Source organism: Leuciscus leuciscus (genome assembly GCF_965113295.1).
Source record: "Leuciscus leuciscus genome assembly, chromosome: 23".
Taxonomy (NCBI): Eukaryota; Metazoa; Chordata; class Actinopteri; order Cypriniformes; family Leuciscidae; genus Leuciscus; species Leuciscus leuciscus.
In genome coordinates this window covers 2,446,038-2,472,919 of record NC_138747.1, presented here as the reverse complement: position 1 = coordinate 2,472,919, position 26,882 = coordinate 2,446,038, and the positions used below count along the sequence as shown (strand labels likewise).

The following is a 26,882-nucleotide window of genomic DNA, read 5'->3' as shown; positions in this document are numbered from 1 at the left end:
TCGGATGCCACGATGCCATCAAGCGGTATCTCTGGTCTTAATCAGTCATTCAATGACCAATTAGCGTTCATTAGCAGAATGCTAGCGTGTTATGGGCAACAAAATCAGCCTGTAAGAAATCGAAAGGACATAAGTACTCGTTCTTTCAACTTTCGACCTATAACCCATGTTGAACTTGCAAAACCTACAATCAAATCTGAGATTTCTCAACGGCAATCGGGTGAAAGAGACAAATTTAGCCGTATTCATGGATTTCATCCGGTCCCTTTCCACAGGTGTATTAATCAAGCACAATGCAGCATTCATAATCTAGGTGCTTAATTTTATACACCTGTGGAAAGGGACCGGATGAAACCCATGAATAGCCCCATAGACTCCCATTCAGTCCGCGCTCGCCCGCGATCACCTCCAGAGGAATTCTAATGGGACTGCAACCAAGATCGATACAATGGGGCTAATAGGAAAAGTTAAAGCTCTCCGTAGACGAGGTCATGTCTGCTGGACGATACATCCAGTCATGGGCTAACATCTCCTCTAAAGTGGGGCGTCTAGTTGGATCCGGGGCTAGACACCATCTAGTCAGATCCTTGCAGTCTGTACACATTTTAATAAGGAGAGAGCTGGTTAGTCATGACCATGTGACCTGGCATTTTTGAAAACAGCGATGGCTCTCACTATACATTGAGCTATATATAAAAATTCTGACACACTACAACCTTTAACTTTCTGTACAAATCGTTTGCTTTATGTGTGTGTTTATCAATGTTATCATCATTATTCACTCACGTTTGGATAACTTGGGGTTCCGAAATGTAACTTTGGCTGCTATCATTTCACTGTTATTATGAAAAGGAAGACATCCGTTCGACAACTCGTACAGCAACACTCCTAGAGACCAGACATTTGCTGGGACGGCTTGGAATCGAGGTTCTGTCAAGATTTCAGGTGGGCAGTATCCCGGAACTCCTGTAAGAAAGACATTTGCACATTGTTGAGCTTTTTTTTTAAAGCATCATCAAATAATTAGTAAGTCACTACCTTCAGGTTTCCACACTCCCAAAATGCTCACCCCTGTATGTATTGCTCTCGTAGCCTTCACTACTAAATAGCTGACCGCAGCCAAAGTCTATCAGCTTGAGACCGACGTATTCGGGGATAAACAGGAGATTCAGCGGATGAATGTCACTATGGAAAACACCATGACTGATGCAGTCTTGCACTGCATTCACAGCTCGAGACATCATGCCCAATGAAAACAAGTCACTCCAAGGTTCACTATACATTGCGACCGCCAAGGTCTCGCAGGGTTCCGGATACTCCATAATCAGAGTGAATTCACTGGGATGTTCAAACCAATCGTACAGTTGTATGACGTTCTCGCTTAAGGGTACTCGGCACATCAGCAGCAGCAGCGCCACTTCTGTAACGAGAGGTTCGGGACTCCCAGGCTAGAGAGAAGAAGCAGATAGAAGGTTAGCTGTGTAAAAATCTGAAGAAAACATCATTTTGAAATGTACTATTCTTTGATCTTTTTAGATGCGTTCAAAAGAGCCTTTTCAGCTCAAAAGTTATTTGGTGCCTCTAGGCTTATTTGTTGATCACATTTATACCTAATGCTTCCTACGGGTGTATTAACTACAGTAATCTGCACTTAAACAACTCAATACACATTCAGGTTTTGGCCAACTTACAATTTTAAGATAGCAAGAGTTGTCCATCTTGCTCATCCGCTTGATGGCAACCTGCACAAAAAAAAAAGACACAGTTTCAATAACAGTAACAGTATTCAAGCACCTGGCCTGGTACTAAGTATTAAACCATCTGTAAATTGTTTTAAATGTGTTTTGATGTGTAGGGCTGAACAAATATGGGCAGAACTCTTTACTGCCCTGGTACTTCAAAAAGCCTTTTAAAGGTATACATGTGAATTAAACATGGCACAATGGCCTTCATCATCACAGTATGCTAATGCCTATCTAGTGCAAGGGATTCATCAATATGCTGATTGAGGACTGTTGGGACACTCCAAGCACAGGATGGTTCTGTCGGGAGAGACAGAGTCTTTTGCACCTCAATGACACGTCTGTTGTACCATTTGCTTCACAGGACATACAGTACTATAGATGCTTTCAACTACATACTGTTTATGTACTACTGTGTTCTAATATGTAACTATGCCATGTTTGGTCTCATCTGACAGCTTATAAACTGAAATGAATGGTGGTGAATTTAATAGAGATATTAAAGTATCCTAATGTACAATCTAGGTACTATTGGTTAAACATGCATCACTACCCATTTGCCTCATCTTTTTGTTTCCTGTTGGTCGGTTTGGTGTTGGTATTCCACTCATGTTTAACAATGCTTTGCTCAGGGTATAAGAAGGAAAGGTAACTGTTGATCTAGGACAAAGGCTTTAACCCTGCCACTCCCGCACACCGGTGCGTAACCTTATACTACAAGAAAGTTTTCTATACAGTATGTTGTTCCATTCTACTGTCTGTATATTTAAACATGTAACTTAATAAATAACTTTGCCTGCTTTAAAGGCTTTGAGAATATTTCTTTTTATCACTGATTATGTTGAAAGTTAAAGTGATTATAACTTTCGTTATCTAAATGCTCAGGTTAAATCCTACGTTTTCCTATCAGTTCTAAGGAAGCCTTTAAAGAATAAGAGGTTAAAGAATAACAACAACTTTTAATGGAGTCAGATTAATTATATTGGAGTCAGATAAATATTTGTATTATACACGTCATCCTTCAACTGCCTTTTGTTCCGATTATTGGTTCAAAATAGCAGCGTAAGCTTCCAGCCTTACAGATGCATGCAAGACCAAAATGTTTGTACAATTCAGAAAGATTTACCTTTCGGCCATCAAATTTGCGTGTTCCTGCGTACACCTTGCCATATCCTCCGGATCCAATTATCTCTTCCACGTCATAGAGACTCTCAAAGCACCCTGAAAAACAAACAGAAAAATATGAGACAATTATTAGCTTGCTAGATTCATTGTTTTATTTAAAAAATATCAGTGCTGGTCGAGCAACAGTAAATGTGACCAGGCATGTTAAAAACTTGACTCAGTTATGTATGAAATAGCAAAATCTCTTTCTGTAGACTTTGCACTGCCCAGCCTTATTTCAGTCTCACCTGTTGAGCTCTTCATCCATTGAAGTGTTGATGTCTCTGTTGGCTCGACAGGAACTTGACCCGGCAGCGGAGGACACAGAAACCCTTCGAGGCTGCCCGACCTGGATAAACCCTGTTCTTCCTCAGGGAGGGACGAAGCTGAAGATGACAAATTGTTACTTTGGTTTCACTTTATTTTGGTCCCTTTAAGACATTCTATACGTCTATAAGTAACATTGCACCTACATGTCTACTAACTCTTATTAGAGTATTAGTAGAGTATTAGTAGACTTTTAGGGTTAGAATAAGTTGACATGTAGTTGAGAAGTTACTTATAGTCAGTAGAGTGTCTGTTGCTAGATCCATTGTTTTATTTTAAAAATGTCAGCGCTGGTCGAGAAAATAATATTATAATGGGAGAAATAAGGCTTGCACTACTATTTCAGAAAAAGCTCCAGAACATAGGAAGAGACCTGTTGTGGAGCCTTTTATTCCTCCAGCAGATCCTGAACCATCGTCACCTGCTCCAGATCACTCCGGCGTCAAGCCAAATAATGGTAAATCATTATTTCTCCAACATTTTAAACAGTATTATCTTGTTTTCCACTCAAAATAAGGCTTGTTTTTACAGAATATTAAAATTATTTCCCCCATTATAATATTATTTTCTCGTAAAATTAATTTAATTGTTTAGTTGGTCTCACGTCCCGTTGAATAAGACGGGGAGGCGGGGCTTATGACCTGTACTAGGACCAGTCACCGGGGGGCGATCGAGACGTTTTGGCTTCACTTTTCAGGGCTTGTGCGGCACGCTTGGTCTTAATAAGTGAGTTGAGGGAGTCATTCATTCAACCGATTCGTTCAAACAGCTGATTCATTCAGGAAAGAAGCAAGTGATTGTTCATTGAATCATTAAACTGATTCGTTCAAAGCGTGGATTTCAGTCAAAAAAAATCATCGCTGTCTGTTGCATTGAGACTCTGCTGGTTTCATTTAGAAATTCTCGTCGGTGAAATAAAGGGAAAACAAACAATACTGACAATATTGTTTATAAAATGTAACTCACAATGTTCATTTATTGTTAATTTAACTGTTATATAAAATATCACATTTGCAATTGTGCACGGAAAACGGAACTCTTGCTGATGTGATATTGTAGGCCTATGATAACTAACAACATAATATGATATAAATATAAGACAAAAACTCATTTGGGAACACACCTATAACCAGAGGAGGGTAGTAACGAAGTACATTTACTTCGTTACATTTACTTGAGTATTTTTTTGGGAAAATTTTTACTTTTAAGAGTAGATTTGAATGTGGGTACTTTTACTTTAACTCGAGTACATTTCCAATGAAAAAATTGTACTTTTACTTCGTTACGTTGGGCGACGTTCCTCTCGTTACTTTATTTTAATGCAATATGTGTTGTTAAATGCGTAGTTTATTCCAAGCGCGCCGTGTCTTTTTTCTGGGCTTGAGCGATGCTCAATTCACAAATGAATCACTCTTTTGAGGCGATTCTGTTCAAAGACTTCATCAAACAAGTTGGCAGATCTGTCTAAATCGGTTCGCGAATCAGTTTGAATGATCTGTTCAGTTTCCTGCACGCACTGAATCGTCTGAAGCGATTTCAATTCACACTGGACTCGAGTCGTAACAGGAAGATTTAAGAACATCAAGAGCGTTGGGTGAAGTGGCCGTGGACCGACAGTACAGCAGTGAAAGCAAATCTGCAAATGCATCATATTTTTTGCCAGCGATGAAGATCTTTATTAGTTGAACATCTTCGTAATCTGTCTGTGAATTAATGATTCCACAGGACGATATATTCGCTTTCATTTCACTCAGGTAATACATTTTACAACCAAACAGATTATTACGCCACGATAGCACTACTAGAAAGTATGACATTACCCGTTTTTTGGACATATACATTAAATAAGCTACCATTGTCCACAGTTTATGAACACCCGCCATCCCGCGGTAGTGTGTGTGTATTGTCGCGCAGTGGCGTGTGAACTCGACTTGAAAACGAATGCCTTTGCCTGCCGTAGACACAGTTAACCAGTTTAAACATGCTTGCAGAAATATACATTTGATAATATTTTGGAGAACAGACAGAAGAAGATCCGTCAATGTTTTTTTGTTTTTTTGTGTGTTCAGATGTTCAGTATCAGTCATGAGCGCGAGCACATGTGAAGAGTTTTAACTCTTTCTTCTCTGTCAATTGCATGCCTTTGAATGCAACACTCTGCAGATTCACTTTATTTCGACATTGTCTAATAATCCAAATGTAGTTGTACATGGGCGTAGGTTTAGGGGGGGACGCTAGGTACTAGTCCCAATCAATATTTTGAGATGACAAATTTGTCCCCACCAATATTTAGCAAGCTCCTTTGAACTGCTATTTGGATCTTTGCGCTGCTATTTGGATCGATTCCAACGGCCAAAACAACGACAGTACAAGAAACGCCGTAATTTGATTGGCGGCGGTGTATCTGACAGGCTACACGCGCGGGCCGGGACTACTTTTGTGCTTGCACTGGCAGCGAGCGGGTGGTGTGTGTGTGTGTGTGTGTGTGTGTGTGTGCGCGCGCGCGTCAACGACGCCGACGGTAAGTTACCAGGGCTGTCTCTCTGCCACATACAAAGGCCAGAGTAAAACATTTTAATATTCCGTTTTTTGCCACTTTTTGTACTTTGTAGATAGATCAGCTATGCCACCCAAGAAGAAGAAAGGGGACATACGAAGCTTTTTCATAAAGCAGAGTGTAAGTAGGCAAAATAACTAGCCACACAAATAAACTAGCAGTAGTAGTGACTGACCAGGCTTTCAAATGCAGATTCTACTGTGGAAAATAGTATTGATTGGTGATAGTATGTGTTACCATGTTGTTACAGTTAAACCTAGCAGCAGCAATCTTTCAACTAAGGTTAAGAGTATTGATTAGGCTGTGCAGCACTGATAGACTCATAGAAGTCACGCTATCATGATAGAATGCTACGTTAGCAAGTCACTGAATGTTAATTAGCTGACCTTAACTTAGAATCTTGCAGTCAACATAAACAGTGGATCTGAGAGATTTTTCGTTTCTACATTCTATTTATGTAATGTATTTGTGAGTGAGTGTAGCCTAATAATTTAATATTTAAGAATAGAATATATCAATAGAATTTGATATAGAATAGTAGATACAATTTTAGTATTAATGGAATACTGTAATCATGGATAATAATAATAATAATAATAATAGATAATAATAATGGATTTGTTGTGTTGAATGCATACTATGATACGTGTGTATTTTATTCATTTGTTCATTATTTAATTACATATAGAAAACTCATTCCAGGGGGAGGGGGAGGGGGATGTCCCCACCAAAGCTGAGGCCAAACCTACGCCCTTGTAGTTGTATAAGTTACTATTATACAAACCAAAGGACAGGCAATGATTTTCAGCCTACAGATGGCAGAAATAATGCAATTGTCTCTTCTGTTTTTTGTTGCAAAGATAGCCTATCTACTTATGATAATAATAGTCATTTAAATAAAATAAAAAATCTAAATAATATCCTTTTAAATATATGACGACTTCAGATGCAAAAGCCTCTGAGTACCATCTGAAATTTTCTTCTAAAAGAAACCATGAATCAGGGTGGTTATAACTGGAGACTCACCATCTGTGTCTGGATGAACCTGTGATTCCTGCTCAGCCACAAAAGGAAGCACTTTGGTTTGGAAGGACTGTTTCAGAGCCTTCCATCCTCTCTTGAACATGTTCTTCCCTTTTGCCTGTTTTTCTGCAAACAACAAATATTGATTAGAAACGTCTGTTTTATTAGCACAGATTACAGCTCAATGATTCACTAGTTCATGTTCCAAGAACACTAGAGAAATGGGCTATTTGCATATGGCCGCCATGTTGGATTTCCGATCTAGCAAGTTTGTGCAGACGCCAGTGCAGAGAGCCGGAGAAACCGGAGAATGATCTTTAATAGTTGTATAAAGAAAATGATACATCGCTTAAAATAATACTAAAACACACTTTACTGAACATGAAGAGAAAAATGGCGCGGACTCATGGTTCATTGAACATACACAATGTCTGATTCCTGGACCAATTATGCCTACTGTAAATATACAAATATGTAAATATAACCAAATTTAAAAAATAAAATATAGCACAGAAATATATAAAATAGAAATAAAAATATCCATTTAAAGAATCTTAAGACTTCAATCTTTTGATTTCTGATCTGCTGCAAACAGCAACAAGAAGTTACTTTACGTGATGTCAGAGGATCAGAATTATAGCCTAGTAGAAAAGTAGAAAATAATAGATGGCAGAAATATCATGAAACAAAGGTAATAATGACTCACTGTCATCCAGATCACAACTGGAGAGCTCTGGCACAGGCAGCATTTCAGGAACGACAGGATCTGCATGCTGTTTTCTCTTAATCTTGGATGGACCTGGCACACACAGATCTTCACACACCTGTCCTGGCAGGCACATCATCATCTCATGATCCACAGGATATGTGTCCGGCATTTGCTCCATCTTGGAGGGACCTGGCATAAAAGAAGATGTGTTTTTATCTCAAAATATCTTAAAGAACAGTTGAGTATTGCAATAAGGGAATGTCACACCATAAGACACATTTACAGTACAGTTTACAGGGTTTCTGCACACTTTTTAAATTCAAATGTAAGGCTTTTTAAGACCCGAAAAAAATCTAAGACTAAAATCTTAAATTAATACCGTGCATTAGGAGTGTGCAATATTGACTAAATATGTCTCGATAATTTCAAAGTTTTGTTGATAATAATTAGACAATATTTTACTGATTGAGTTTTTTGTGCTTGGTGCCATGGCTGGTTTAGGCCTGTTGTTGACAGCTGACTGACGAAGATATTCATATTTTTCATATTCTATGAAGTGGTCAGTTCACAGCAGTGACAGAAATAAACATTTTATATTAAGGGGTAATATTTGCCACCTCAAATTTATTTCCAGGGGCATTTTCACCTATATATGGACATTTGTAGATGTATGCATCACCTTTTATGTCAAATTATAACATTTCAATTAAATTCTATTAGAATAATAACACAATACCAATGTTAACAGTCAAATTAAATCATTAAATCAAAATCCATCTTTGCAGTTCAGAGGTGACAAAGAAGCGGCTTCAGATCTGGCATTAATATATTTACACTGCATTAACAATTGCATAAATAAAAATGTGAGATTGTTGTTGATGCTGTTGTTTTATTCAATATTTAAATATGAACTGATTTCTAATTTTAATGTTCTAATTAAAGGGTACTTTAAATGTGAAACTAAAACTGCCAGTAGGTGGCGGCAAGTCACTGTCTTAATAAGTGAGTTGAGGGAGTCATTCATTCAACCGATTTGTTCAAACAGTTGATTCATTCAGGAAAGAAGCAAGTGATTGTTCATTGAATCATTAAATTGATTCGTTCAAAACGTGGATTTCAGTCCAAAAAAAAATCATCGCTGTCTGTTGCATTGAGACTCTGCTCTGGTTTCATTTTGAAATTCTCGTCGGTGAAATAAAGGGAAAACAAACAATACTGACAATATTGTTTATAAAATGTAACTCACAATGTTAATTTACTGTTAATTTAACTGTTATATAAAATATCACACTTGCAATTGTGCACGGAAAACGGAACTCTTGCTGATGTGATATTGTAGGCCTATGATATTGTAGGCCTATTGGGGGGGGCAGTCATGGCCTATGGGGGGGGGGCAGTCATGGCCTAGTGGTTAGGGAGTTGAACTGGTAACACAAAGGTTGCTGGTTCGATTCCAGAACCGGTGGGAAATGACTGAGGTGCCCTTGAGCAAGGCACCTAACCCCTTATCGCTCCCCGGGCGCCACACAAAGGCTGCCCGCTGCTCTGGGTGTGTGTATCCACGTTTGCAGTGTGTGTGTGTGTGTGTGTGTTAACTACTCACTACTCTGCTCCTAATGTGTGTGCATTAACTTGGATGGGTTAAATGCAGAGGTCAAATTCCAAGTATGGGTTACCATACTTGGCCGTCACGTGTCACTTCACTGATAACTAACAACATAATATGATATAAATATAAGACAAAAACTCATTTGGGAACACACCTATATCTGCACACATCACGCAGTGAACGCACGAGAGAGAAAAAACGATGTCAGCTCGCAGTGCCTCGCACATCGTTAAAACAATAATTACAATATCACAATGGACAACACACATCACACACCACTACGCACATAAAGAATGAACTTAGAATTGAACATGACATTTACCAACTTGCTTCTCCTTCTCTCCTCCTGTTTTCGCGTGCAGGAGACAGACGTAATGTCAAAGGAGGGAGAGCATTTTCACATTTGGCTCCAAAACTCTGGAATAGTCTTCCTGATACTGTTCGTTGCTCAGACTCGCTCTCCCAGTTTAGAACTAGATTAAAGTCGCATCTCTTCAGCCAGGCATTCATATAATCCCACAGTTCAAACTACAATCCGGCCTCTAGCTCATAAATGCCAGAGGAGAACTGGCCCCCGACTGAGCCTGGGTTCTCCCAAGGTTTTTTTTTTTCTCCATTAGGTCACCTGATTAGGTCACTTGATGGAGTTTTTCGGTTCCTTGCCACTGTTGCCTTTGGCTTGCTCAGTTGGGGATATTTTGGGGATATTTAATTTACTTTTATCAATCAATAAATTCCTCTTGAAACAAACTTTGTTGGATTATTTTAATTTAATACTGTGAAGCTGCTTTGATACAATCTGTATTGTGAAAAGCGCTATACAAATATACTTGACTTGACTTGACGTAATGCTGCCGCGAATGTGACGCGAAATGTCACGTGAACAAGCAAATCCACAAAGAAAGAATAATAAATAAAAAAATACGCTATTAAATTAGTTTTAATTTGGAAACATTTAGATATGTCTAATTCAATTTGCTTTCATAAGTAAAAATAAGACTTTTTATGGCCTTAAATAAAAAAAAATCTAATTTAAGACTTTTTAAGGATCCGCGGACACCCTGGTTTAGTAAAAATGTTTGTTTTTTAAATTTACCAAGTTAGTGATGTTTCTCAAATATCAGACTTCACTACATAAATAGCTGCTCCCGAACGAGCTGGATGGCGCCTTGCATGGCTGACACCGCCGTCAGTGTATGAATGAGTGAGTGAATGGGTGAATGTGAGGCTATAAGTAAAGCGCTTTGGTGGCCATAGGTCTGTGAAAGCGCTATATAAATGCAGTCCATTTACCATATACCATAAATATGTTTTCTTGTGTGTTTAATTTTTTTTTTACTGCATATTTGAGGAGCCAAAACTGGAGACTCACCATCTGTGCCGGCTGGCGGCTCTTCGCTGGATGTGTCTGGATGATCCTGTGATTCCTGCTCAGCCACAAAAGGATGCACTTTGTTTTTGGTTTGGAAGGACTGTTTCAGAGCCTTCCATCCTCTCTTGAACATGTTCTTCCCTTTTGTCAGTTTTTCTGCAAACAACAAATATTGATTAGAAACGTCTGTTTTATTAGCACAGATTACAGCTCAATGATTCACTAGTTCATGTTCCAAGAACACTAGAGAAATGGGCTATTTGCATATGGCCGCCATGTTGGATTTCCGATCTAGCGAGTTTGTGCAGACGCCAGTGCAGAGAGCCGGAGAAACCGGAGAATGATCTTTAATAGTTGTATAAAGAAAATTATACATCGCTTAAAATAATACTAAAACACACTTTACTGAACATGAAGAGAAAAATGGCGCGGACTCATGGTTCATTGAACATACACAATGTCTGATTCCTGGACCAATTATGCCTACTATAAATATACAAATATGTAAATATAACCAAATTTAAAAAATAAAATATAGCACAGAAATATATAAAATAGAAATAAAAATATCCATTTAAAGAATCTTAAGACTTCAATCTTTTGATTTCAATCTTCACTCATATTAAAATGATGTGATTTTCAGCAGTTTTGAAAGGATGACAACAAAGATTGTCTCATATTTATTGAAAATATTCTTAGTTTTTTGTTATGTCACACCATAAGACACATTTACAGTACAGTTGAGTAAAAATAGTTTTTTTCTAATTGACCAAGTTAGTGATGTTTCTCAAATATCAGACTTCACTACATAAATATGTTTTTTTGTGTTTAATTTTTTTTTTACTGCATATTTGAGGAGTCAACAGGAGTAGAGAAGGAAAAATGAAGACTAACACCAGAAACATCAGGCTGAAATGGCCATGAATCAGGGTGGTTATAACTGGAGACTCACCTGGATGAACCTGTGACTCCTGCTCAGCCACAAAAGGAAGCACTTTGGTTTTAGTTTGATTGGACTGTTTCAGAGCCTTCCATCCTCTCTTGAAGCTCTTCCTCCATTTTGCCTGTTTTTCTGCAAACAACAAATATTGATTAGAAACGTCTGTTTTATTAGCACAGATTACAGCTCAATGATTCACTAGTTCATGTTCCAAGAACACTAGAGAAATGGGCTAGTTGCATATGGCCACCATGTTGAATTTCCGATCTAAAAAATGTTTAAGGACAGCATAATTTCGTCTATTTAACGGAACATGACTTTAAAGTCCTGACTTGTATTATCTTAGAGCTATTTCCATATGGACATTTTGGTCCCGTTCAGCCTGTCGGCGGTTGTTATTCGCTATAACATCCGCCTCGCTATACATTAAGTTACCCCGGCCTTACTTAAGTATGTGTTAGTTCTGAATGATGTGTATTAACTCAGTACCTGTTGGGTGGTCCTCCAAAGGGACTCTCAGGTCCAGTGGGCAGTTTGCAGACATGATATCAGATGCTGACACTGTCTCCACACAGCAGTTGTTTACAGTTTTAGACTGCATTTGAACTCTTCGTCCGCTAGTGACTCTGAACTACTGTTATGATGATCACTTGAACTGAAGAATTTGAACTGAACTGAAGAATATTGTAAATATATAATAAATGACACCGTATTCTGTCAGATTCTGAATCGCAATGAGCTTTATAGACTCTATTTGACTGATTCTGATAATCTCTACTGACCTGAACAACTCAGTGACGTCATAAGGAACTGGCGCTGCCTGTGACGCCACAGCTGCTGCTTTTTTGGAAAAAAATAAATGTAATAATTTACTCGCCCTCATATGACTTAAGATATTTTAAACTAAATCTGAGAGATGTCTGTCCCTCCACTGAAATTCTTTTCACCCAAATTCTCAGGAGTACGGAAGCCCTGAAACGCAACATAAAAAATAAAAAAAATCCGTCTTTTTTTTTTTTTTTTTTTTTGAGAATAAAGTCGAAATATTATGAGAATAAAGTCGACGTAAAAGATAGGTTGGATATATAATTAATATAACAAAAGCTTATGTAAAAAGCATGTTGTTTAGTACCAATATGTCAATACAGATGTTGAGCAATATTAGATTAAAAAAAAAAAAAAAAAAATGTTTAAATAAAAGACAACAGACTGATTATTGTGCTGATACTAGTAAAATCTATTTACTTGAAATATGTTTTTACTACTTCCAGCTGCTTATTCAAACTGATTAGATAAAATAGAAATACAATCATGATACATTGGCACTCTTACAATGATCTACATTAAATTACAATATAAACACAATAAGATACATTGTCATAATTCATTAACAGTGGATGATAATGATAAGTTGATTTAGCTCTTGCTTTTCTATAGTTGTAAATCACTGCCATTGTTTTTGAGGGGAGATAAGTGAGGCTGAATCATAAAACATTGTCAAAGGTTGTACATTTACAATTGTATTTCTGATGCTTTTGATTTTCCACGGGAGAAATTCATAAAGTCATTATCTGATTATAATCCCAAAGTCATGAGCACAACTGCATTAAACTCCAGTTCGACTATAAAACACGGTTCATTACTGTAGAAAGAAGATAAAAGCATGGACAGGGACTTAAGAGACCGGCTGTAATCCTGATAATCAAGACAATGAAGGAATTAAGGGGATTATTTCTTTTATCTTTCTTAGCTTGATCCTGCAGGAACATTGTGATTTTTTTGTACAGTGATTGTTGGGTAAGAAGCTTCATGTAGACATAAGCTTGTCCACACTGAGAGAACAGGTTTATATACAGTACAGGCCAAAAGTTTGGAAACATTACTATTTTTAATGTTTTTGAAAGAAGTTTCTTCTGCTCATCAAGCCTGCATTTATTTGATCAAAAATACAGAAAAAAAAAAGAAATATTGTGATATATTATTACAATTTAAAATAATTGGTTTTCAATTTATTGTACTTTAAATGATCATTTATTTCTGTGATGCAAAGCTGAATTTTCAGGATCATTACTCCAGTCTATCACATGATCCTTTAGAAATCATTCTAATATTCTGATTTATTATCAAAGTTGGAAACAGTTCTGCTGCTTAATATTTTTTCATAACCTGTGATACTTTTTTAGGATACTTTGATGAATAAAAAGTAAAAAAAAGAAGCAAATGTTATAAAAATAGAAATCTTTTGTAACAACAATATACGCCACTGGTCAGTCATTTTTTTTCTTTCTTTTTTTGAAATAAATCAATACTTTTATTCAGCAAGGATGTGTTAAATTGATAAAAAGTGATAGTAAAGAAGATTTATATTTATTTATTTTGAATAAATGCAGTTCTTTTTAACCTTTTATTCATCAAATATATTAGGCAGCAGAACTGTGTCCAACACTCATAATAAATCAGAATATTAGAATGATTTCTAAAGGATCATGTGATAGACTGGAGTAATGATCCTGAAAATTCAGCTTTGCATCACAGAAAAAAATGATAATTTAAAGTATAATAAATTGAAAACCAATTATTTTAAATTGTAATAATATATCACAATATATATTTAAAAAAATCTGTATTTTTGATCAAATAAATGCAGGCTTGATGAGCAGAAGAAACTTCTTTCAAAAACATAAAAAATAGTAATGTTTCCAAACTTTTGGCCTGTACTGTATATATATATATATATATATATATATATATATATATATATATATATTGGTGATAAAAAGTACAGCAGTTTTGATGTCACAGATTGCCTTTTCAGTGCACTGTTTGTGTTGTAATGCATGTAAACATTAACATGTTTCACTACCTCAAAAAAATATATTATTTCATCATTTATATCTAAAGAAATCCGTAACAAATGCCTTTTGTTGTGCAAAGGATTGTGGGTACTGTTGGCTCAAAAAGCATGCACTACCCTCATAGTTTAATATTGGAAGTTAATATTACTTTTGCACTCATAATGTGCAAATTGGCAACTGAAAACCTTAATTAGCTCGTTTAGTAAGTTTTGTATTAACCTCTTTTTAATTTCATTGTCATTAATTGTTGTCGCATGTTTTTTTTAAGTTTTTTTTATATATACTTCACCATTACAGCACTTTACAGGAATTCTTTACAATAAGGTTTCATTAGTAAAATAAAATAGTTAACATGAACTAACAATGAACAATACTTCTACAGAATTTATTATTCTGAATGTTATCTCATATAGGCTACTAATACAAATACAATCAAAGATATCTGTTAACATTAGTTAATGCACTGTGAACTAACGTTAACATTTTTATTTACTAACATTAACCAGGTTAATAAATACTTTAAGAATATGCAGGTGAAACTCGAAAAATTTGAATACCGTGCAAAAGTTATAATTTTGATGATTATGGCTTACAAATTCAAAATCTCAGAAAATATTCCCGGAAATCAATAAAAAAAAGGATTTTAAATACAGAAATGTCGGCCCTCTGAAAAGTATAATCATGCATATGTATATAGTTATATATACTAAATATATTAGTTTCACCTTTTGATTTGAATTACTGAAATACAAAATTTTTTGCACGATATTCAAATTTTTTGAGTTTCACCTGCATTGCTCATTGTTAATCCATGTTAGTTCATTAATTGATGTTAACAAGTGAGACCTTATTGTAAAATAGCATTATTATAGTTGTTAAGGTTAAGACTCTGGAAGATCTTAAAAACCCTTGAGTTATGGTGAGAGTCCTGAACGTGCGTCATGGAGGCGCTGGCGTCGGGCCACGTCTGGTAGGTGTGGATCTCACATCTCGACCTCTCGAGCTCTCTGCAGACCCGCTCATGTGAACTCGAGCGGAGGATGGCAGTGGCAGGGCACGTGAAAGCTCTCCAGAACATCACTACACTAATTGTTAGACTGGAAGTACAGTCTGTGCCAAAGCAGTTCTTTCTGAGGTCCACATTGTGCCAAGACCGATGGCAGCAGAACAAAAGGCCTCTCTTACACACGTCAGAACCAAACACAAGCAGTAAACCCAGATTTCTGTTCACAAATCAAATAATACAGTCTTTTAGATTCCTGAAGCTCAAAAAAGGATGCACTGCACTCATTTTCCAGGGCATGCATGGACTGTATACTGAATACCTCGAATGCAAGTCACACAAGACTAATTATTCAGCATGCTGTTAAATCAGCATCATTAATGTCAGCATGAAATGAAAATTCACCCTATTTTCTAAATGCATGTTATAGATCTTATTGTAAACAGTTAATCTGCCCTAGTGATGCATTTTAAATATTTATGTACTTATTAATATAAATACCCTGCAATTGTCCTTTTGTTTAATTTGTTTCAATTTATACTAAATTGGTGTACTTAAAGTCTGCTAAATTGGAACAACTAATTTTGTACTTAGTATACTTTAGTGATGTAGAAATAGTGCTGAGGTTCAACTTAAGATATGAAGTATTGTGCTAAAGTAGAACTAATGCAATAATACTTTAGGTACTCATTAAATATCTTGCATTTAAAGATTGATATTATACAGAGATCATACTATCTAAATACATTAATGTGATGTTTGTCAGTCGCAATGTAAAAAAGTGTTTTTTTAAAGTTGTGTCCTTAATTTTTTTAAGTTCAATCAACTTGGATGTTTAATTCATTACAACTTGAATTCATCAAACTGACTCAAAATTAGTTGAATCTTGAATAAATAAATAAAAAAAGTTGAAAATTGCTTAATTTATTTTGATGAGTTAAAGTAATGTAAAAACATATCTTGTCATAACTTATTGATCATATTTTTTTTTACAGTGTAAAAGTGTTTTAAATTCATAAACCCTGATTTGTATATTTATCATAAATAAATCCAATTTGTTTCACAGCTATAGAGATATTTTTTAACATGTTCGTACAAAATGTATATGTAATTCAGATAAATGTAAGGCTAAATGTTTTTTGGTTTTAGTGTGTAGTAATGGTAATTCTTTAATCTCACTCCAGAAGTCATGACTTGGAGGATGTGTTTCATCCATACGGCTCATTATCATAAAGGAAGTGGGCATGAAGCCGTCGGCACCATGTGCTCCTGATAGTGAAGAAACCTTTGTATGTAAAAGATGGCAAGATTAGCATGCAACATTATAATGAGTCCATTGTGGAAAGACAACAATGAGAACTTTCATCTGACAGCATGAGCCCGGGTCGGGCAGAACCTCTGAGAAGATCCACGCAAACACACAGCCGTGAAAACCTTTCAGACAACTGAAGAGATCTGGAGGAACATGATCACAGACACACTCCTCCAGCAGAATCCATCCGCACACACACATCAGAGATCACACACTTATATGGATATATAATGATGTTGTCTTATGTAATGCAGTTTTGTCTCAGTGAAGGAAACGGAGGGTCATGTTGAACACACTCGTCACTTTCACCATATGATGTATTAACATTGTTTCTTTCAAGTTATGTGAACAAGATTACAAGTAATTCTCCCTTCCAAGATGCAATAGTTGAAATTATTCTTCACATTTCATCATCATATAATCAAATCTAGATCCGTTTGTCTATAAATCTCTCATTATATTTGATATTTTTACTACATTTTTTATATATTGATAATATATGCATTCGAAAGTCTGAGAGGAACTTGGAAAATCTCATTTAAACTTGGAAATTAGAATACATATATAACATTTACATGAAAAATGTTTATATATATGCAATTTAATGCGATTGTTTTACTAGTCTCAGACCTTACACTGCATGTGAATTTAGTTTATTAAGCATTTTAAAATATTCTTTCTTAATTTATGATCCTCACAAGCAATATTGTCATAAACATATTTGCTTTAACCTGATAAGTTAAAGCCAATTTCACAAAGTTGAATAAAAAAATGAGAACCTCCTCCATCTCTCCACACATCACATGACAAAAACATTAAGGTGATTTATTGACTGATCATCACAACTTTGGTACTTTGACATGTCAGAGAACACAATATATAATCTCTCACTCACTCGCTCTCTCTCAGTGCTTTAAAATATATAAAAACAGACAAACTGACAAGCTTGCGGCTGGTTTTTCTGGCAATATTTGGATAATTAGCATACAATTGTCTTGATATATATATAAATGACCTTATAGTCATAAAAGTGCACTTTCTTGGAAAGTTTGCATATTTCATTTTCACGATTAGTAAACTGTTTCTCATTAGAATCATATTCACATGTGCAGATCTGGGTGTCAAACGAGCTTATAATAACGTGATTCATAAATAGCTTGCAACAGTAGCCTACTGATGATTTATAATCTAAATTAAGGGTAACACTTTACAATAAGGTTCCGTTTGTTAGAATTAACTGCATTTAACATGAATTATGTACATTTCAATATTTACTAATACATTATTAAAATCAAACGTTAATATTATATTTAATAGACCTGAGCTGACACGAACTATTTTTTTCATTAACTAGCATTAACAAAGATTAATAAATACTTTAGCAATTGTTAGTTGATGTTATTGAATAATAGGACCTTATTGTAAAGGGTTACCAATCTGATAAAAAAATAATAAAAACAGAAAGTAGCAGCATTTATTTACAATCAACTCACATATATCTGATCAATCGAGACCATTGAATAATTATCAGTGCAGAAAAACATTAGTTGAAGCAAAACTGTGTGTTTAACGGACCAGAGGTTTAATATCTCACACATACTCTGTCCTCCTGCGTGATGGAGATCGTTCAGGACGCGTAATGCGCGCTCTGTGTAGCGGGATAGACTGGTGTAGTGGGCATGTTTCCTCTCGCAGATACAAGCAAGAGGTGACCAACAAGAAGCCAGCCACCACATGCAAACACCCAGCGGTCCACCCGAAGAAGAGCGCGTCTCCAAACTCCCAGCGAGGAACCACGCTCGGCACGCTCTCGTCGAAGAAGCGCAGGACCGTCAGGTGCGCCACGTACGACACGGGCACGAGCGCGAGCACTCCTGCAACCAAGCCAAAGATCCCACCGAGCATTTTCAGGATCCGCTTGGCCTCGAAGTTCTCCGTGCGTCTGCAGCTGTTCACCAGGTGGATGCCCGGGATGGAGAAGGACAGGCCGATTAAACCTGCAGCCACCGTCGCGCACATCAGGATTCTGGCGAGGCGAATATCAGGAGGGAGACCCAGCAGACTGTCGTACGGCCGGCACTCGGTGACCCCGAGGTCCTGCACCACACATGTCCCCCACAACCCCAGCTCGAAGCTCTCCGTGGGCAGGAGCTCCGTGGACAGCGTGAGCCAGCGGGGCATGGCGGTGGTGAGGAGCGAACACAAGCAGGCGGCCAGCGAGAAACACACACCCAGCAGCTCCAGAACACACACTCCAGGGTCCATGACCACCTCTCCTCCTCCTCCTCCTCTTCCTCTAGTAGTTAGTGACTGAGGAGTGGCATGAGTGTTTGCTGAGGAGTCGCCGCGCGTCATCTCTCGCGTCGGGTGGGCAGAAGCGCTCTCTCTCTCTCTCTCTCTCTCTCTCTCTGTGTCTCTCTCTCTCTCTCAGCACAACAACATCATTCACATGTGCAGATCAAATGAAAACACACACTCTGTTTTGCACTAAGTCAGTGACCTCTAATGATTTGAGTGGATTGGATTAGATTAGTACATCATTCATTTGGTAACACTTTACAATAAGATCATATTAGTTCATTAATAAACCCCCCGGTGCTGCTCGCATGTCGTGTAGCCAATAGTAATTTTTACTATATTTTAGTTTGATAATGTTTTTTTATTTTGTATTTTTGTAAAAGAAGATATTTTGAAGAAGGTGCATGGGTAACCAAACAGTTGTTGGTCCCCATTGACTTCCATAGTAGGAAAATACAGCAACTGTTTGGAAACATTCCCACATTCTCCAAAATAACTTTTATTTTCAACAGAAGAAAGAAACTTATTTATGTTTAAAACAGCTTGAGAGAGTAAATTATGAATTTTTCATTTTGGGGGAACAATCCCTTTAATGTAAAAAAAAAAAAAAAAACACAAAGAGAAAGAGAAAATCACTCACTGACTGAGAACTTTAATAGTAGCTTTAATAAGAATCAATGTATAATTTATACAGTACTATTGACTTCCATAGTATATATTTTTTTTCCTACTATGGAAGTCAATGAGACCAGAAACTGTCTGGTTACTGACATTCTTCTAAATATCTTCCTTTCTGTTCAGCAGAAGAAAGAAATTCATACAGGTTTGAAACAACATGAGGGTGAGTATATGATGACAGAATTTTCATTTTAAAGTGGAGTATCCCTTTAATTCAATGCACACACTTTGCCAGTGAGAGACATATAGAGAACTGATTACGTTTACTTTCCTAATTCATGTTCTTGTTCTTATTAGTTTATTTTAAAATAAACAATTCATATACAGCGCAGAATAGAGGAGGAAAACCTGTACGGAAAAGTTCCACCGAAACAACATTTAATTTCCAAAAATAATAATGATAAAACAAACAAACAAATAAATAAAAATGTATGTATAGAAATGAAAAAACCAGAGATATAAATTTAGGAGGATGAAAAAAATGAAAATTGATGAGTTAAATGACAATAAAACTGTGAATTTACTTTATGTCATGATTCCTGTTTTGTGTTCCCCATGTCTTGACTGTTAGTATTTCCTGTTTTGTGCCGTGTTTTTGTAGTCCTTTGTAGTTTTTCCTTTTGATCAGTTCATGATTGTTCCCAGGTGTATCTTGTTTCCTCATGACTTTGTTAAGCTTGTTTGTCCCTGTGTATTTAAAGCCCTTGTTTTTCACTTGTGTTTACTTCGTCAGTTGTTGTACATGTAATGGTTGCCTCTGTGATTCCCCTGGTTTTGTTCCTTTGTTCTTCGAGTTCTGTGTTCTCTGTTTTGTGTTACTTTATTAAATCACTCTGTGTTTAGATCCTCGTCTTCGCCTGCATTTTTCAGCTACGTTACACTTTAAAATAAGTTTTAAATTGGTCAGGAATATTCCCTTAACTTAAATATAGGCCTATCTATATATTATAAACGAAAACACATATTTGAAAAATATTAATGTCATAAATAGTAACAATCTGAAGATTCTGAAATAAAGGAGCAGAAGAAATAAAGCTTGTGACTTTCGGTGTTTTAGTGCGTATTTAGTTTGTTCCAAAAGTTGTTTATAAAATGTAAAAGGTTTTGGTTTATTCTTATGTAGTATATGGTATTTTCCAAATAAAATGATTTGCAAAATGAACTGTTCTTTACCTTCCAAAATGTCATTTTGAAAATAAAAAAGCGCTTCAAATACGCATATTTATATCATACACACTCCAGTTTACTGGCTTTCGGCATCTTTCTATATTATTCTATATATTTGTCTGTAAGGACAGTATGGCTAATACCAGGTAAAAACACGTTTACTGTAGTAACAATAACTCTAGCTAAGATAAAGATAATGTAGGACACCATCCGCTAGTATGTTGTTGTGGTCACATGGTACCTGTTACTTTTCTCAGCGCGGATCATGAAGGACCAATTACAGTCGTTTTTGACGGCTGGATTTGATACTGATATTTGAAACTTGATTTCTACTGTGCACCCACATATCAGAAAGCATCCTTAGATATGAATGCAGTTTAATAGAGGATCTGCTAGCGCCTGTCTTGTGTCTCTGCGCAGTCGTTGCGCCGCGCTGACGTTCGCGCACGCGCAGTGAGCGCTGACTGTATAGACGCCATGACGTCATCACTGTATGTCGCCGTCCTGTGACTGTCCTCTTGCTGCATCAGATTAATCTGATGTTATGATGGATAAACACCTCAAACCATCACTGCATCTCTGATCTGAGTACACGTACAGCGACATGGCGGAGGCAGATGGTGAGATTCATGTTTGTATGATCAGAATCATCGTGCACCTGCTCTGTGTGACACCCGTGTTATTATTATGGGTGTATTCTGATGCATGCAGGGTCTTTAATTCTGTTTAGTTGATTCAAGCATGTGTGTTTTAACATTCTGCAGTCACACCACCTGTGACATCTGACGGATATTACTGTAAGGCCTCTGCGTGCGTGAAGAAAGGTCCATTGTGACCAACCCAAATGTCATACAGCTGAACATCTGCTGTAACATATGATTATTAAACGACACTGCAAAGACTAGACCTCGACATGTACCATGGTAGCATTCATTAATATATAAATATATACGGTAACACTTTATTTTACAGTGTCATTGTAACATATGTTACAAACCCTAATCCTAATACGAACCCTATAGTTAGTGCATGTGTTTACTTAATATTACTCAGTACTTAAATGTCTAATTACACTGTAACAACGAAACCTTAAAATAAAGTGTAACCAAATATACTTTGTGTTTATATAATGTGTATATATATATTATTATATTTATTTATACATTAAATAGTATGTGTACACACACACGCACATATATATATTTTTATATCTATATGCATACATATATGTTTGTGTGTGTGTGTGTGTGTGTGTGTGTGTGTATATATATATATATATATATATATATATATACTGTATATATATATTATTAGTATTTTATATAATATATATATATATTAGTATTTTATATAAATACAAACTTTTATGTTAGATGAGATTAATCGATTTGACAGCACTAATATATATACAGTAATGGCATATATATATATATACTATATGTATAGTTTGTACTATAGTACTGCTACAGTATTTGATAAGAATATGCATTTCATCACCTGAATGTTGTTGCAATATATACTGTAATGTTCACTTTCATAAATGTTTTATTTTATTTTAAATAAACACTTATGCATATTTATAAAAAATACATATTAATTGTTCCTAATGTATATGAATGTTTTCTCATATGAAGTGCATGTTCCTTCAATGGCATCCCAGAATGCACCTCTGTTGTGTGCTAACAGGTTGTGTTAGGTCTTGATAATCTGGTTGTTTCTGCACAGGCACCAGCAGTGCCACTCCCACCGAGGAGATGAACGGCGCCGGGAACCTGATGGACTTCCTGGACGAGCCGTTCCCAGACGTCGGCACTTATGAGGACTTTCACACCATCGACTGGCTGAGAGAAAAATCCCGAGACACGGACAGACACCGGAAGGTAAAACACCCTGGCAGACGCTGATATTGTGATACACAATTTCTATTTTTGTAGCAGGGGTTTTGAATGTTGGCTTCAGACTGTTACTGCATCCTTACTATGCCAACAAAACAACAGCTATCAGCAGTCAGTTCTCAGCTCCACACACACAGGAACCCAGACCGACCCCTTCCACAGCCAATACCCCTCTGTCCTCCTTTTCTTCGCTAACCGAGGAAGAAGTATCTACACTTCTCCTCTCCAGTCACCCTACCACCTGCACGCTTGACCCCATCCCCTCACACCTTCTACAAGCCATCTCTCCCACACTTCTACCATCACTCACACACATCATCAACTCATCCCTCCACACTGGCACCTTCCCTACAGCATTCAAGCAGGCTCGGGTTACTCCACTGCTCAAAAAACCAACGCTAAACACATCATTGGTAGAGAATTACAGACCTATCTCTCTCCTACCATTCATTGCGAAGACACTTGAAAGAGCTGTCTTCAACCAACTAACATCCTTCTTGTCTCTAAACAACCAGCTGGATGTCAACCAATCTGGCTTCAAGAAAGGACATTCAACTGAGACTGCATTACTGTCAGTCACAGAAGCCCTACGGATCGCAAAAGCTGCTTCCAAATCTTCAGTCCTCATTCTCCTGGATCTGTCTGCTGCCTTCGACACGGTGAATCATCAGATCCTTCTGTCCACCCTCTCATCACTGGGCATCACAGGAACTTCACTCCACTGGTTTGAGTCCTATCTCACAGGTAGGTCCTTCAAGGTCGCATGGAGAGGCGAGGTATCCAGAGCACATCAGCTGACCACAGGGGTTCCCCAGGGTTCAGTTCTTGGTCCCCTCCTCTTCTCCATCTACACCACATCACTGGGACACATCATACAGGCACACGGTTTTTCCTACCACTGCTATGCTGATGACACACAGCTCTTCCTCTCCTTTCAACCAGATGATCCCACAGTAGCTGCACGGGTCTCAAGCTGTCTGGCGGACATCTCCACATGGATGAAGGAACACCACCTGCAGCTCAACCTGGCAAAGACTGAGCTTCTCGTCCTCCCTGCCAATCCATCTCTACAGCACGACTTCACCATCCAGCTAGAGTCATCCTTAATCACCCCATCAAGATCGGTCAGAAATCTTGGAGTAACGTTTGATGACCAGCTGACCTTCACAGATCACATTTCAAAGACAGCTCGATCATGCAGGTTTGCACTGCACAACATCAGGAAGATCAGGCCTTTCCTAACTGAGCATGCAACACAACTTATCGTCCAGGCCCTGGTCATCTCTAGGCTTGACTACTGCAATGCCCTTCTGGCTGGACTCCCAGCATGTGCGACCAAACCCCTACAGATGATCCAGAATGCTGCAGCTCGTCTTGTCTTCAACGAGCCCAAGAGGGCCCACGTCACTCCTCTGTTCATCTCTCTGCACTGGCTACCTCTCGCTGCTCGCATCAAGTTCAAGGCACTGACGCTTGCTTACAGAACTATCACAGGCTCAGCTCCCTCCTACTTTCACTCACTCCTACGAGTCTACATCCCTACCAGAAGCCTACGATCGGTCAACGAGCGACGTCTCGTGGTTCCATCACAGAAAGCCACAAAATCACTTTCCAGAACATTCTCATTTACAGTTCCATGCTGGTGGAACGCTCTCCCCACCCTCATCCGGAATGCAGAATCCCTGACAACATTCAAAAAACAGCTGAAAACCAATCTCTTCCGTGAGCACTTAACCTTATAGAGAAAAAAAACAAAACAAAAAAAAAACAAAAAAAAAACAAATCCTTTCCCTTTGAAACATCACTTATCAGGCTTATGCTACTCTGAATAATACCTGAACTTCGTATTTTGAGCACTTCCTGCGTTGTTGTTGCTTTTGCCTCTTTATGATAACTCGCTGAACTTAGTCCTAATTTGTAAGTCGCTTTGGATAAGGGCGTCTGCTAAATGACTAAATGTAAAATGTAAATGTAAATTAGGATGTTGAATATAGAATTTTAGCCTTTAAACTAAAAAAATCCTGTATCTTCCTATTTTTGTTAATGTTCCTGGACCAATAACTGAACGTGCATTTGAATCATCAGTCAATCATGAGGTTTTGTGTGTGTTTGCAGATCACCAGTAAGAGTAAAGAGTCCATCTGGGAGCTGATCAAGAGTTTGCTGGACGCCTGGTCAGGATGGCTGGTGATGCTGCTGATTGGTCTGCTGTCAGGTGAAGAGACACGCCCACTTATGATGACATCACTGGCCAAAACGCTTAAATTTCAACATGTGTGTCTCGTCTAACGCAGGCACGCTGGCCGGAGTGATTGATCTGGCTGTGGATTGGATGACGGATCTGAAGGAAGGAGTGTGTTTGTCTGCGTTCTGGTACAGTCATGAGCAGTGTTGCTGGACATCGAACGAGACGACCTTCGCCGACAGAGACAAATGTCCTCAGTGGCAGAAATGGGCTGAACTGATGACGGGATACACGGAGGTAGAGTGAGGGATAAGTTAAAACTCATTTTGTGCATTTATCCCAAGGCTGCATATGGCTTAGTGAAATTATCAAATCGCAAAGGCTGTGCTCATTTACATGCGGATTTCCATCAAAATAAAGTTGCACTGTAATTATGATTATTGTTATTATTATTATATAAATTACATATTATTTAATTATATATTTTTTCTTAAATACTAGATTTTTTTATTTTACAGTTAAAATATAAAAAGTTATAATATTTAAAAAGTTAAAATATTTTTATTTTCTTAGTTTGTTTAATATTTTTGTTTTGTATACAAACAAACTTTTATTTTGAAAAAATCTAATTTTAATTCGCAGTGGCATTTTTTTATCTGAAAAATAAATCTTAAATATTCGATTTTTTTATTTCACAGTTCTTGTTTTGTTTAATATTATTTAGTCAATTCTAATAATGATATATTTATTATTAATTCTATCTTATTTTTTATTATAAATATAAATAATAATTTAATAATAAATATAAATAATCTTTTTATTATATATATATATATATATATATATATATATATATATATATATAATTTTTATAATTTAATTTGATTATTATTACTATTATTATAGCCATATTGACATTTAATCACCAAAAAATTGCTCAAATTATGTGGCACTTTTGATCAATCTCAATTCTATTTTCCTCTCGTATCGTGCAGTCCTCGGCTGTGTTCGAAATCGCCCCCTATACCCTCATTCACTATTCTCCACATTAGTCCATTAATATAGTTCACTTTTAGGGAGTGAATGAAATGGAGTGAGTGAATTCGAACACATTCGGCGTGTGACTATCACAGTGCATTATGGGTATTCTCTAGCCATTGAGTGTACAACGGTTGTACGTTTTGTTATTGCTGTGCAATTGCTGTTTCCTCAAATAGTGCCCTATCTATGGGTATAGGGAGCAGTTTCAGACACAAGCCGAGTTTGTAGTCTTCTTCATATTCTCTTATACGTATCTCTGTGTAATTGTGTCCTCAGGGCGCTGGAGTGTACGTGCTGAACTACTTCCTGTACGTGTTGTGGGCGCTCTTCTTCTCCTTCCTGGCCGTGTCTCTGGTGCGAGTGTTCGCGCCGTACGCCTGCGGATCAGGAATACCTGAGGTACACAAACTGAGCACAGCTTATGCAAATGAGCTCTTATGGTGCGTTCAAGTCTCTTTCTCGGAGTAAGATGGCGGTTTTCTTTCTCTTAATTAATTACACAAAGATACAGCAAGGTTCTTAAACTCTAGTTCTAGAAAATGAAGAACAAAGAAATGTGTATTAGGTGTGTTTTGCTTTTTTATGTTTTTAAAGGGCTGGTATAATGCCCTTTTCACAAGATGTAAAATAAGTCTCTGATGTCCCCAGAGTGTGTGTGTGAAGTTTTAGCTCAAAATACCCCACAGATATTTGTATATAGCATGTTAAAATTGAGGGTTAGCAAAAACGCACCGTTTTTGTGTCTGTCCCTTTAAATGCAAATGAGCTGCTGCTCCCGGCACAGGGGGCGGAGCTTCAACAGCTCGTGTCCTTTTACCTCACACACACATGCACTGGAAATTTCAAAACTTTTAGCCTTTTATGTTCAAACCGAAGTCAGACAATGATGGAGAGACTCAAGAAGAAGTGACAACATGTAGAAGCAACAGGACATTTCTGAATGGTTAGTTGATGAATTTATGAAGCTGATGTGTAGTTATCTTCTAGTCATTGATTAGCATATTC

At 37.1% G+C, this 26,882-nt stretch overlaps 3 protein-coding genes across 4 annotated transcripts in view; 1 reads left to right on the top strand and 2 right to left on the bottom strand.

Annotated features, from left to right (window-relative positions):
• Window positions 1-10,656, bottom strand: part of LOC309487923 (serine/threonine-protein kinase pim-2-like) — a 31,099-nt gene extending 20,443 nt beyond the window's left edge. The window contains exons 1-9 of one of the 2 annotated variants that reach the window (XM_082155906.1): window positions 10,504-10,656; window positions 7,520-7,711; window positions 6,817-6,939; window positions 3,155-3,292; window positions 2,869-2,963; window positions 1,692-1,742; window positions 1,070-1,448; window positions 787-966; window positions 367-594 (exon numbers count right to left, since the gene is read on the bottom strand). In XM_082155906.1, the coding sequence (XP_082012032.1) occupies window positions 455-594; window positions 787-966; window positions 1,070-1,448; window positions 1,692-1,742; window positions 2,869-2,963; window positions 3,155-3,292; window positions 6,817-6,939; window positions 7,520-7,711; window positions 10,504-10,636 (1,431 nt within the window). In that variant the 5' untranslated portion in view covers window positions 10,637-10,656 and the 3' untranslated portion in view covers window positions 367-454. Of the gene's footprint in view, window positions 1-366; window positions 595-786; window positions 967-1,069; window positions 1,449-1,691; window positions 1,743-2,868; window positions 2,964-3,154; window positions 3,293-6,816; window positions 6,940-7,519; window positions 7,712-10,503 lie in introns of those variants that run through there. The other variant, XM_082155907.1, reaches the window with a different exon arrangement.
• A 6,656-nt stretch (window positions 10,657-17,312) lies between these two features.
• Window positions 17,313-19,165, bottom strand: LOC309487973 (putative claudin-24). Its single transcript, XM_082155989.1, has one exon. The coding sequence runs from the start codon at window positions 18,966-18,968 to the stop codon at window positions 18,204-18,206; it is 765 nt and encodes a 254-aa protein (XP_082012115.1). The 5' UTR covers window positions 18,969-19,165; the 3' UTR covers window positions 17,313-18,203.
• Window positions 19,166-21,218: 2,053 nt separating this feature from the next.
• clcn4 (chloride channel, voltage-sensitive 4) overlaps window positions 21,219-26,882 on the top strand; it is an 18,794-nt gene continuing 13,130 nt past the window's right edge. The window contains exons 1-5 of the mRNA XM_082155818.1: window positions 21,219-21,376; window positions 22,482-22,636; window positions 24,767-24,866; window positions 24,946-25,133; window positions 26,154-26,276. Coding sequence (XP_082011944.1) covers window positions 21,361-21,376; window positions 22,482-22,636; window positions 24,767-24,866; window positions 24,946-25,133; window positions 26,154-26,276 — 582 coding nt within the window. The 5' untranslated portion in view covers window positions 21,219-21,360. The remainder of the gene's footprint in view (window positions 21,377-22,481; window positions 22,637-24,766; window positions 24,867-24,945; window positions 25,134-26,153; window positions 26,277-26,882) is intronic.

What these genes read in the sequence shown, in the direction of transcription:
- LOC309487973 (XM_082155989.1), bottom strand. Translation starts at nt 18,968, where the DNA reads ATGACGCGCGGCGACTCCTCAGCAAACACTCATGCCACTCCTCAGTCA.